At 59.4% G+C, this 12,866-nt stretch overlaps 1 protein-coding gene across 1 annotated transcript; it reads right to left on the bottom strand.

Moving 5' to 3' along the window:
* Nucleotides 1–4,766: 4,766 nt before the first annotated feature.
* On the bottom strand, nucleotides 4,767–11,828 carry NECAP2 (NECAP endocytosis associated 2). The gene is made up of 8 exons (XM_026089908.1): nucleotides 11,680–11,828; nucleotides 9,739–9,839; nucleotides 9,135–9,239; nucleotides 8,637–8,718; nucleotides 7,866–7,974; nucleotides 6,861–7,038; nucleotides 6,466–6,550; nucleotides 4,767–6,121 (listed from the first exon to the last, which is right to left on the bottom strand). The coding sequence occupies exons 1-8, from the start codon at nucleotides 11,769–11,771 to the stop codon at nucleotides 6,073–6,075; spliced, it is 801 nt and encodes a 266-aa protein (XP_025945693.1). The 5' UTR covers nucleotides 11,772–11,828; the 3' UTR covers nucleotides 4,767–6,072.
* Between the last annotated feature and the right edge of the window lie 1,038 nt (nucleotides 11,829–12,866).

Raw genomic sequence — 12,866 nt, 5'->3', positions numbered from 1 at the left:
GGGCCGCCTCGTGCCGCAGCTCCGCCAGCTCCCTGCGGGTCCGGAGGCGTGAGGCCCGCGCCCGGCCGGATGCATCCCGCCGGACGCCGCCGTCATCGTCCCCCCCGCCGCCGCTGACCTCTGCGCCGCYGCCTTGGTCTCGCCGGCGTGCCGCCGGACGCCCACCACCTGCCTCCAGAGCGTCAGCAGGCGCCCGTGCTCGCTGCTGAAGTAGGCGTTGAAGGACTGCGGGCAGCGGGGTGGGGGGGACGGACAGGGCATTGCACCCCACGGCACGCGCCGCTGCTTTGCACCCCGCTGCGTGCGGCACCCCCCCCCCTCCACCTTGCACCCCGCTGCCTGCAACGACCCCTCCGCCTTGCGCTCTGCTGCACCTCGCTGCGTCTCACCCTGTGGCATGCACCGCTGTCTTGCATGCGGCACCCCCCCCTCCGCCTTGCACCCTGCTGCACCCCACTGTGCTGCACCCCGTGGCATGCACTACTGCCCTGCACCCCACTGCATGCAACACCCCCCCCACCTTGCACCCCACTGCATCCCCTACCTCTTTGCACCCCGCTGCATGCAACATCGCCCTCCAGCTTGCACCCCGCTGCATCCCCTACTGCCTTGCACCCTACTGCCCTGCACCCCACTGCGTGCGACACCCCCCCACCTTGCACCCTCCTGCATACCCTACTGCCCTGCACCCTGCTGCATGCAACATCCCCCTCCACCTTGCACCCTGCTGCATGCAACATCACCCTTGGTCCCGCATCCCGCTCCGTGCGGCGCCCCTCCGCCTTGCACCCCCTCGGCCCCGCGTCCCGTCGCCCTCCCCAAACCTCCTCCTCGCGTCTCCACTCGGCCTCGCGCTGCTCCAGCTCGTCGCGGGCCCGCGTCCAGTCGGCCGTCACCTTGCGGATGTCCTCGCTGAGCGCCTGGTTGGCGCCGGCGGCCTGCTCGAGCTGCTCGCGCAGCATGGCGTTCACCTGCGCCAGGCTGGTGYTCCTGGGCCCGGCAGCCCCCGGCGGCACCGTCAGCACCGGCCGGGCCGGGGCGTGGGGGTGGGACGGACCCCCGCCAACGTCCCCACCGTGMCCCTGCACTCACCGCTGCTGCTCCTCCTCCAGGCGGATCAGCACTGTCTCCAGGTTGCTGCTACTGCTGCCGTCCTCGTTGCAGCGCGGGCCGCTYGCCTCCAGCTGGCCCTGGGGGGACGGCACCGTCAAGAYCCCCCCCCAAAAAAAACCCGGGAGCATCCGTCACCCCCAGGGATGCTCACCGCCAGCCGCTCCTGCTCCAGCTCCGCCGACGCCTCCAGCAGCTGCTGCTCCATGGCGCCGCACTTCTTCTTGTACTGCAGCACCTGCGGCGGACGGGGCGGGTGACGGGCGCCGGTGGGTGCTGGCCCCCGCTGCCGCCCCGGCGCGCACCCACCTGCCCTTGCAGCTTCTGCACCAGCTGCGCTTGCCGCTGCTGGCCCTCCTGGTAGGCCTGCAGCTTGCGCTTGTAGGCGGCGTGCTCGTCCTCCAGCAGCCGCCGCAGCTCCAGCTGCTGCCGCGCCGGGTCCCGGCTCGCCGGCGGCTCCCGCTCGCCCGCTTCCAGCCGCAGCGCCTGCTCCAGCTGGCCGGAAAGCCGGCGGGGAGATGGGGCTGTGGGGCGGCCCCGACATCCCCCAAAAAACCCGGTGGGACGCCTGGCCACCCCTGCTTTGGGCTGCTAAACCGCCCTGCCAGCATGCAGGGAGCGGGAACCGGTTGCAATCTCAGCGCCCGTTGCAGCCCCGCTGCCTGTTGCAGCCCCGCTGCCCGCTGCGAGCCCCCAGCGCCCGTTGCAAGCCCCGCTGCCGCCCCACTGCCTGTTGTGAGCCCCCAGCACCCGTTGCAGCCCCACTGCCCGCTGCAAGACCCCAGCGCCCGTTGCAGCCTTGCTGCCCGTTGCGAGCCCCCAGCACCTGCTGCAGCCCCGCTGCCTGTTGCGAGCTCCTGGTACCTGTTGCAGCCCCGCTGCGAGCCCCCAGCATCTGCTGCGAGCCCCCACTGCCTGTTGGAAGCCCCTGGCACCCGTTGGAAGCCCCCGGCGCCCGTTGTGGCCCCGCTGCAAGCCCCGGCACCCGTTGCAAGCCCCCGGCACCCATTGTGGCCCCACTGCCCGCTGCAAGCCCTGGCACCTGTTGCAAGCCCCGCTGCCCATTGCAAGCCCCTGGCACCCGTTGCAAGCCCCCAGCACCCGTTGTGGCCCCACTGCCTGCTGCAAGCCCCAGCACCTGTTGCAAGCCCCTGGTACCTGTTACAAGCCCCGCTGCCCATTGCAAGCCCCCAGCACCCATTGCATCCCCACTGCTTGTTGCAAGCCCCCAGCACCCATTGCAAGCCTGTTGCAAGCCCCAGCACCCGTTGCAGCCCCGCTGCCCATTGCAAGCCCCCGGCACCCGTTGCAGCCCTGCCGCAAGCCCCCAGCACCCGTTGCAAGCCCCTGCCCAGTTTGCACCAGGCTTTTTAGGTGCAAAGAGTCTTTCAGCACCCCCCCCCCGCTCCCCCCCGGGAAGCGATTAACTCGGTGCATTTTAACCCTTTTTTAATCAACACCCCACCGGCGCTGCTTTGGACGGAGCCAGGGCCAAGCCGCTTGCTGCCGGTGGAGCTGAGCCCCGAGGCCGGGGAAGAGGGATGCAGCGATTTCCCTCCCCGTGATCCGCCAGGAACGGGGAAACGCGGCGGCCCGGCCCCAGAAAGGCGCCAGCAAAGTTTACCAGCTCCAGGGCAACCGCTGCCGCAGCAACCCGTCCCCAAAAAAGCCCCTTTTTCGCTCACGGGCACTGGCTGCCGAATTTTGGGGACTGTTTGCGGCGCAGTGGGCGAGCTGCCCCCCTACCCGCTCGCTCAGGGCGTTGTACTTGATGGCCAGCTCGTCGCGCTCGGCCCTGCTCTGCGCCAGCAGGTCCTCGACGCGGGCCAGCTCCTGCTGCAGCAGCCGGTTCTCCTCCTGGAGCGACGGCAGCGAGGCCATGGCTCGCTCCCCCCCTTTTCCCCTTCCCCTGCAAAGGGTTTTCCCGCCACGGCCGCTGCCGCCAGAAATCCCGCAACGCCGCCGGGCCAAGGTGAGAGGCTCCGCGGGAAGCCGCCGCAATCACAGCCTCTCACTCGGGCCCGGCCGCGGCCGCTCGGCCGGCCCGGGCCCCCCTCGCCTCTGGTTTTCAGCTTTGCCCGCCGGCCTTGCCGCCATGCGCCGCAAGCGGAAAGCGGCTCCTTCCCCCCCCCCCCACCCCAGCCGCCTCCGCGGCCGGGATTAGCCTGAAATCCTCGGCTTTCCCCTCCCCGCGTGACGGCTGTGGGCAGGGAGGACAGCCCGGCTCCGGGACCCTCCTCTTCCTGGCTGTCGGTGCCCGGCTCGGGGGTCCTAACGCCTCCGGCTCCGCGGGCCGCRAGCGGCGCCGGCTTTCCCGGCGCTCCGACGAGAGCGCTTTGCATCCGTACCGGGATCGGCGCCAGCGGCGTTAAATAAAACCCAGCCGGCAGCGGTGGTGGGGAAAGCGCATCCCGTCTTCCCRAGCCTGCGGGCAGCCGTCCCCCCTCCCCGGGCCTGCTGCCAGGGGAGAGCGGGAACTCAGCCCCTTCGTTAAGCCCCTTCGTTAAGCCCTAATGACACGTCACCCGGCCTCGCTAAGCTGGTTCAACCCCGGTTCACTCTGCCGGTAAAAGCCTTCAGGCGGAGCGTGCCGGGTTGCTACGCGGGAGCCTTTTGCAACAGCCCGGCCCTGGCAAGGAGCCGTGTCACCTCCCTGGGGACATCGAATCCGCTTGCACCSGTAGATGTGGCCACCGGAGCCCACRTGGCATCTGTCCCACCCCAACTGCCCCCCCCCAGGGGGAAAGGCCACGTGGGTTTTTACCCCCCTGCTGCACCCAAACTTTCTGCCCCCTCTTTTGGGCAAATCAAAGCATTTGCAGGGCAGGTGCCGAAGGGAATTGTGCCGGCAAATCCCTTTGTGATCGGAGCTCAAAATCCCCCGGCGAGCGCCTGTGCCAGGGAGCGCGGGGCAAACAGCCCAGCGGGGTCAGGAGCGAGGTTGCTGCAGGCAAATAAAGCACACCGGCCTCAGACCCGACTCCGACGCGCAGCGTCACCTCGATTTGCCCTCTGGAGAGCTCTGGTGTTTTCCAGCCTCCTGCTTTCCCCCCTTTGCCGGTGGCCAACGCGAGAAAGTGCCCTTTCTCCTGCCCGTCGGCCACTGAGCAGATTAACAGCAAGGGAGAGATCACGGCAGGGGAAACAGATGGGTTTGAGGATTTAAACTCCCCTGCCAGGCTGTCTCAGGTCTGTCTTCCCTAAGGCCGGAGTCAGAGCCGGCCTGAGGCTTCCCACGGCCCCGATGGGCTTTAGGAACCGAACAGACCACGGCTCTCAAAGTCTCGCCTCCCTGCTCCACTTTTCAAGCCGGAGCCGTGGAGTTTCCCATCGTTCGGGGCTGCTCTGACCATCCGCAAAACTCCTCCGGTTCCTCGGAGACAGCCCTGTTCCTGCTTGCTTTACCTTCTCCTCCTGGGATCCTTCACACCCTGGAAGGCCGGTGCCGGCAACCCACTTCCGTTGCACCTCGCTGTGTAGTGACCGACCGCACACGCGTGGGGAAGCTCCCACCCTTCCCTCCATACGGGGAAGGAGAAGAAAGCAGAAATTACCTTTCCCCAATATCTGAACCCTGCCTCTTCGCTCTTACCATGGCTTTTGCGAGCCTGGGCAGGCAGCTCGGGGGGTGGTGGTGGAAAAAAAGTCCGATTTGGTCCTATTTTGCACCAAAACAATTTTATTGTTCATTCAAAGTGTTACACATCTCGCCTGGCTTGGTAAGCTCTCTGCCAGGCAGAATTAGACTCGCAAATCGAAACGCTCGCCATCCAGTTGCAAATGGGAATAATAATAACAAAAAAGACAAAGTTTGAAACACTTAAAAAATAGCAGGACTTCATACAGTTAAAGGCCTTCACCTTAATATAAATAGGTAAGAAAATATTCTATTTTTACAGAGAAATCTCAACCCCAGCTCTGTTAAAGAGACCGACTCGAATCTGTCCTTCATTGCTCCTAGCTATACATTAGATTAATAAAAGTCTGCATAAAGAAGTAAAAATCTCTCCAAAATAGAGGAAAACAAACTTACTGGGACAAGAAATATGGCATTTCAGCACTGTGTTCAGACACAGTTAGCTAAACCTTGCAGTCCAGCTCCCCACCTCTCACATCATCAGTTAAGCGCTCAGAAACACTCAGGGCGATGCTCAGCATCTTTGCGGGACATTCGTCTACATGACGCAAAGGCACCTCAGGAAGCAGGAGTCAAAGAGAGGTTTTGCAGGTGAAAAGCTTCTGGGAAGACACCCCGGAGAAGGAAACCTTTGGCCTGCCAGAGCCCCAAACGCGTGACCTCCACAAGGCGAGCATGAAGCAGAGAAGACCCCCCCGCTGCACAAATTAACCCGTCTCTGTTGCACAGGACGCTAGTTACCCCACCAAAAAGTTACCCCACCAAACAGCAAAGGCAACGSGGGCTAGCAAGCAAGCCAGGGTCTTCCAACGCTGCTTTTAGCACTCTCTCAACTGCATGTTACTAAGGGAACTCGGGTCGTGATGAAGCTTTCTGTAGCTACGTTAAACAAGGCGGTAATAAAGAAGGGGAGGAAGATGCAGGAATGGAACCCAGAAATCACTGTGGTGTGGCAGGCAGGGAGGCAGGCCATCCTTCTCCCCGCTCTTGGCAGTGATTTTTTTAAGGTTTGCTGTGATTCAGGTAGAGAATAAAAGGCCCCCCTGGCCTTGGGGGCGCTGGCTTAGTGTGTTTTAAGGCACATTTTCATTTGGTCCTCCAGCACCTACTTCAACATATCAATCTCAAGGCACTTCAGGGCCGGGTTTTGGGGTCTCATTTCCTGCCTGGAAAGATTAGGGAAGTACAATGCCACCATGAGACATAAGTGGAGTGTCCTGAAGCAGCGTGTTAGCTCTGAGGGTAAGGGTGCAGGAGCGCTCCCCATCCCTGCTTTGGTCCCTTTCTCAGCATCCGCACAGGAAAAAGCAGAGGAGGTGTCTGGGTCAGAACTGAACCCAGCCTGCATTCGCCTGATTCTGGTTAGAAGTTGACCTGGAGGGATAAAGAGAGGGGAAAAAAAGTTTATAGATGTTCACAGGGGCTGCAGCTTGCTGCTTGAAGGCCTGGGCACACAAAGTGGGCGCACAGACCTTGTTCAAACAGCAACACAGCAGCTACAAATGGGTCCATCCTCACTGCAGGGCCAACGAAGCTACGTAACGTGGTCTTTCGCAGGTCACACACAGCCCTCTCGGCTATTTTTGGTGATGCTTTCGGCCAAGGCAAGTAACCTGGCCGAACACAGCGAGGACACGAGCCTACGAAACGCCCACGCGCCGCAAGCGTGGCCCATAAAACCCGCCCTCCCTATCACCGCAAACCACACGCGGCCTCACCCTGAAGCTTTGGCAAAGTCRCCCCAGATATCGGTGGCGGCGGTCGAGGGAGCAGCGCTGGGCTGCGGCCAGGCCAAGAGAGAGTCTGTCGGCAGCCAGGCAGATGGAAGGAGCAGAAAGAGAGACAAACATCAGCGGTGATTCGCGATTCCCAAATTCCCACTCCGTCTTCCCAAAGACGACGCACAGCTTCCTCCACAGAGCCAAGGGAAGCCAGGTGCTCAAGGCCCCTGCAAAGCCTCCGCTTTCAAAAGCGCAGAACAGGAGCTCTGAGCCAATCCCCCCCCCAAATCACTCCCAAGCCCCATACACACAGCAATGAACGCGCTGTGGGGACCTCAACGAATAAAACTGAATCTAAAGAGCCTCAGAGTTGGTGCTCTGCAACCACAGACCTGCACTCGGCCTGCCCGCGGCCTGGACAGGCGCAGAGAGCGAAGATGGCCGCTCTCCGGAGGGAAGAACCGGAGCGGAAGATTTTCCTCCAGGAGGTGGTGGGAGCAAGCTCAGACCCCYGGGACCTGCGGGACGCGGTTTGGCATTCCCTGCTGCTCCTTCCTTTTTCTTCATATTCTGAAAGGAGACGCGAGAGGGAACTTAGATGGCACCAGACATTCAAATCCAGAGCTGGAGCGTGGCATCTCCCTTCCCTCTCCCAAGCAAGGGTCGCAAGAGGCCAAGCAGCTCAGCTGCTTTATTCTGGGGGAAAACACTGCTGCACTTTGATGCTCTGCCACTGGTGTAATTTGTGTCCGCGGCCAGCAGCACAGGTGAAACCAAGGACGTTTGGATCTGTGAATCCCAAGGATCAGGTTCTGCGACTGGGAGCTGCACCACGCTCCTCTGCAAACCCTTGCGCAGAGCACATCAAGCACGTAGCGGCCCGCACCAGGCTTCCTCCTGCACGGGGATTTCAGCACAGAGTCGCTACTTCCCCTTGTGCCACCCAAGCACAGTAGAGGGGAAAATCAGATTTCTGAAGGCAGAGGGTTCAGGAAGTCATTTTGGCTCACCTCTTTAGTCACAAGAGGTAATATTTAACACCTTACTGGAAATGAGGCTAGCGGAAGAGAACTAGGGAATATTCTTCACTCTTCCTTTTCCTAACGTGCTAAGAAGGGTTTTGGTGATGTTTCTCCTCCACATTATTAGGACAACCACAGGGGCTGTCTTAATATTTAATATATTTATATATGTTACACCTAATATTTATCTGGCTTTGGAATACACATGGATCCAAACCATTCAAAGAGACTGACGGCTGAGGAGGCAACCCAACACAGCTGTACAGGACCACAGCCCCGTTGTCTCAAGCACCAGGCTCCGAACAACTCTGAGCAGGGCACAAATTAAAATGCTACGAGGTGGAAGCAGTGGATTTGGCCAGAGAAGCCCCTCACCGCAATGTTAAGTTTGATGGTCTGCCCCTCCTTGAAGCCCAGATCCAGTTTGGGTCCTTGATCTGGGTTCTCGGCCTGTTTGGCCAGCTCACTCTGCTGCCTGACCCATCTGCAGGAGGCAAAAAGAAAAAGACACGTGAGCAACCAGCGTGACGCTTTCCCAGTCGAGATCAGCCCCGCAGCGTGGTGGCAGCTCTTTAAACACGTCTGATGTGGTCTGAGACCTCGTCTGCTGGAGCGACGTGCCGCAAGGCAGCGCTGAGGGAGTGATTCCCAGCAGGAGCCGGCAGCACAGCTCAGGCGATCCACCGGCACGCTCGAGCCGCAGGGCAAAGCAGCTCAGTCACATTCATGCTGCTCTGCTCAATGACACATGCGAGCTGCAAGGCTGATTCTACCCAAAGCCCCGTCTTCTGCCAGCAGCTGGAGCAGCGTCCCGGTCCCTCGGATGTGGCCACTCACCCACTCTCCCAGGCATGGGAAGAGAAGGAAAGGAATTAGGGAATTTGCCCAATCTTGGATTTGCAAGCCAAGTTTGGGAGCTTTCTGATATAGGCTGGGAAATTTTTGAGAGACGAAGTGCACGTGGGCTGTCTGCACAAAGGACGGTGGCTGAATAGAGAACTAGAAGTTTCCGTCTGTAACCCCCTTTGCATCATGCTTCCCTGCTCAAGTGAGTCAGGAGCTACTGGCTTCCTCCGCCTGCTATTTTCGGTGAACACCTGCAACCTCTCAAGCCGAGAGGACAAAGGGAGAGAGACACAAACTCACTTAAAATGGTCTTGGAGAGCCACGTTGAAGTCAAAAGCATCCCCTCGGTCGACAAACCCAACTCCAATAAAAGCACGGCGGCCTAGGGAACAAGGAAGGGTAAGTGCTGGAATCGCAAACCAGCGCACGAGCCACGGACACGGGGCGGGAGGGACGGGGCGCCCCGTTTCACACACCCCACCGGCTGCCACTTATTCCAACGGGAGCTGAGAAGGGGGCTTTTTGAAGACAGCAGGACTGCGCTGTAGACTTGTAAGCTTAAGGCTGATATTTCTTCAGCAACAAGATTAAACTGTTTTTATGGCTGGCGAAGGCCAGAGCGCAGCTGGCACATGGGAGGGAGAGGTAATTTGCCCCATTCCCCACCTTATGCAAAGTATATTTAGCCCTTGAAAAAATTTTTCACAGATAAGAACTCAGAGCAAGCGTACTGAGAACTTCCAAAGACGTGGTTCCCCCAAACCTCTCTCTTTATAGCATGATGAACAGTAGCTGTACCGTTTCCATCTTCAATCCGAATGACAAAATATCTGCTGGAGTCTGTCACGCTCTCCACAGCAATGCCAGGAAACTGGTCCACAGGAGCCTGGGCAAAAAGTTCTCCTGAAAAAAAGAATTAGGTAGGAAGGGTGAAAGAGTAAAACAACAGCTTAACACCTCAGTGCCGCATCTCTCGTCGCAAAGAGGCTACATGGACACAGCACCTTGCGCACAAAAAAATAACCAACCACCACCATATTCCTCTGCAGCAGATTTTTCTAGTCAGGAGAGAATTAAGAATTTCGGAGACGGAAAAAGCTGCTAAATGACTTACCGGTATGTCACAGGGAGCTCAGAGCAGGGAAGAGGCCAGATCTTGCTTTCCTTATTCCGGGCTATAACCTCTAACCCCCCATCATCTCCTCCTTTCCGCTACCTCGTGCTACAGGGTATAGTTCCCATAGCAAAAGAGATAACTATGGTATTTTATGGAGACGTAGCAGTTCATTAACAATTAGAGGACGGCTTCCAAAAAGCCTGCCACGAGCGCACCTTCCCAGAGAAAAGCAGGAGAAAAGCCCTGCGTCCGACAAGCAGGGCTGGTGCGTTCCTCCCTCCTTACCTGAAGTCTTGTCCTCCAGCTTAATGAAAGCAATCTTGCCCTTGGCTGTTATCCGCAGCCTGCCGCTCCACGCCGGCTGGTCCAGCTGCCATTCCGCAGCTCTGGAGAAAGAGGAAACAGCTACCGACCTCTGAGCAGTCTCTCGAACCCCAGACAACACTCCTTCCTCGCTCGCTGTCTGTGTTTTGTGTTGCTGTAACACGTTGCAGCGCCAATATTTGATTGCCCCGATTAACGGTGCTGCAGTAGCACACGGCAGGGTCTGTTTGCACCCATTTGTGCTTGGAAAACCGAGGTCGGATTCATCGCAAGCGCTGCTGCTCCGGCGCGTCCTCCGAGTGCGCGAACCTGCAGGCCTGTCCTCCCCTCCGAGGCTGGTTTCCTACCGACTAAACGTAGGCCTTTTCATCTGCCCGCCCCAACTACAAACCAACCTGCGACTGGATCCGGATCCATCGCTTTCATAAACGAGGCGCTTCCTTAACCCGAGTTCATTCCCCAGCTGAGCTAAAAGGCCTCTCGTTCCACCAAAAACATGCTGACTCTCCGCAAAAGCACATGTGAGGCCCCGAATCCCCAGAGGGGAACCAGCAAGAATTGCCCAACGCAACAAGGTTTCACTTCTCTTTTTGCAGGATCTCTGGTTCAAAAGCAGTTTTACGGTGGCGCTCAGCTGCGTGAGCTACGGGCTGGCTCCGCTGCGACATCCATATTAAACATCATAACTTAAGACACCCTGAAGTAGCATTTCAGGCGACAACTCTTGCCACTTGCTTAGCATCTAGGACAACATGACCCTGCTCTTTAGGCTTCCCAAAAGGACGATAACGACAACAGTGTCGCACCGGAGGAACAAGCAGGGAAGCACTGGCTGAGCAAAGAGATCCCTGAAGGAAACACGATGCATTCGGAAACCAGGATGCACGAGCCGTGGCAGGGACCTGGCCGGCACTCCCCACCCACAGGCTGGGATGGCGGCTTGGTCCGTCTGCACCCCCTGCCAAGGCCCCTGAGACCTCGGGGAAGACGAAAGCTGTTTCCGTCCGTGACGGCAGCGCCCGGTATCCCAGCGGGGACAGAAACACCACGATTCCTAACCCAGCCCAGACAGGGACAAATCCCACGTGCCCCACGGAGGGAGCAGCTCCCATATACCCTATGGTGGGGGATAAAGCAGGTTCCACATACCCCCTGGCAGAGAGGGCACAGACATCCTATAGGCGGACACATACCCCAGGGGGTGGGGGTAAAACAAGTCTTATATAACCCATGGGGCAACAACAGACACGCTATAGGGGGCAGATCTCACATAAAGCAGGAGGGCAGGGAGGAAGCATGTCCCCTATACCCCAAGGGCGGGCACAAACATCTGATGGGGGGCAAACCCTATGCACCCCAAGGCGGGGAGGCAGGTCTGAGCCCCAAGATGGGGCAAGTCCAATTCTATATACCCCAAGGTGGGGGGCACAGGCACCTCGTGGGGGTGGGCCCACAAACATTCTAAAGGGGGACAGGTCCCACACACCCCACAGGAGAGGCACAAACATGTTATTTAAGAGGAGGGCGGATCCCATATATCCCCGGAGACACCCCATGGCGGGTGCACAAACATTATATGGGGGGAGACAGGTTCCACATACCCAAGGGGGGGGCAGGTCCCATAGACCGCAAGGGGGGGCACAGACACCCCTGGGGGGACAGGTCCCACAGACCCCAAGGGGGGGGCACAGACACCCCTGGGGGGGGGCAGGTCCCACAGACCCCAAGGGGGGGCACAGACACCCCTGGGGGGACAGGTCCCACAGACCCCAAGGGGGGGGGCACAGACACCCCCTGGGGGGGGGCAGGTCCCACAGACCCCAAGGGGGGGGGAAATCCCCTATATACCCCATGGCAGGGGGCCAGACACCCCCGGGGCCCGCCCCCCGCCGGGCCGCCCACCTGTAGCCGCGGTTGGAGGCCCGCGGCGGCACCCGGTACACATGAACCGCCGGCTTCACGCACAGCACCGCCTCGTAGTCTCCCTCCGCCATGGCCGCCTTCGCGGCGGAACTCGGCGCGGCGCCGCTCTGCCCCGCGCCTCGCTGGCCCCGCGCCTCGGCAGGCGGGGGAGGGGGGGGGCGGCGGCGCGGTGCTTCCGGTCCTCCAGGGGCCGCGGCGGCGCCCCCTGGCGGCGGGAGGCTGCGCCGCACGCGCAGCGGGGAGGGCGGGGGGGGACCGTGCCCAGGGAATAACAGCAATAAATGCAAAAAAATTCAGAAATTAACCAATTAAAAATGAACACTACAAAAAATAAAAATATATATTTTTTAATTAATCCCTTTAAACTGGAGAAACCTCTAAGTGGAGCATGGACTAAGGTAGAAGACAGCTCAGTACTCGAATTATTTTTATCCTCTCTGCCCTTAAGAGCAATTGCAAAGGGGGAATCCGGGCTGGACAGACCTTCATTCTCATCTTTGTGCCCTCACACTCCTCCCTCCCCCAAAATCTCCCTGCAGTTGGTTTATGTGCCGTGACAGGAGCCCGGAGACGGCATACAAAAAAATCAGAGTTTCAATCCCCCACCCCGGGGAAACAGGCTCCGCTTTGTAATCGCTCCTGCCCCATCTCTGCCCCACGCACATTCTCGGCCTGTGTTACACTGCGCACTTAAGCGGCCACCAAAATGTCCTTTAAGCCCGTGGTAGGAGCTCGGCTAGCCCCGAGGGATGGGGCTGAAGGGAGGAAGGGGCAGCGGGGAAAAGAAAAGCGAGCGCAAAGGAGTTGTGAAACAAAACAAGGTCATTAAAAGTTTAAACACATTTATTTAAAATACAATTTATAAAATGTTTATCTGCATACTTAGGCGCACTTTTATGGGGGAGACGGGAGGCTCTGGCTGTACCCTGCACGCTGCCGCACGCAACGTTGCACTTTTCAGGAGCTGAACCCATACGGGAGAACCATAAAGTGCCCCTAGGAACACACACACATGCACGCACACACGCACGCCCCTATAAACACRTATTATTCGAACGCGAGCTCGAGCCCCTCCGCGAGCAAGGCAGTCGACTTCTCCCCGCCACGAATTCCCAGACGGGATCCCTGACCTGTCGTCCGTCTGGAAGAAGGGGCTCGGGAGCGAG

This window comes from Apteryx rowi, unplaced genomic scaffold, assembly GCF_003343035.1.
Source record: "Apteryx rowi isolate R43461 unplaced genomic scaffold, aptRow1 scaffold_835, whole genome shotgun sequence".
Classification (NCBI taxonomy): domain Eukaryota; kingdom Metazoa; phylum Chordata; class Aves; order Apterygiformes; family Apterygidae; genus Apteryx; species Apteryx rowi.
The sequence above is the reverse complement of the archived record's forward strand: the minus strand, read 5'-3'. Positions and strand labels throughout refer to the sequence as shown.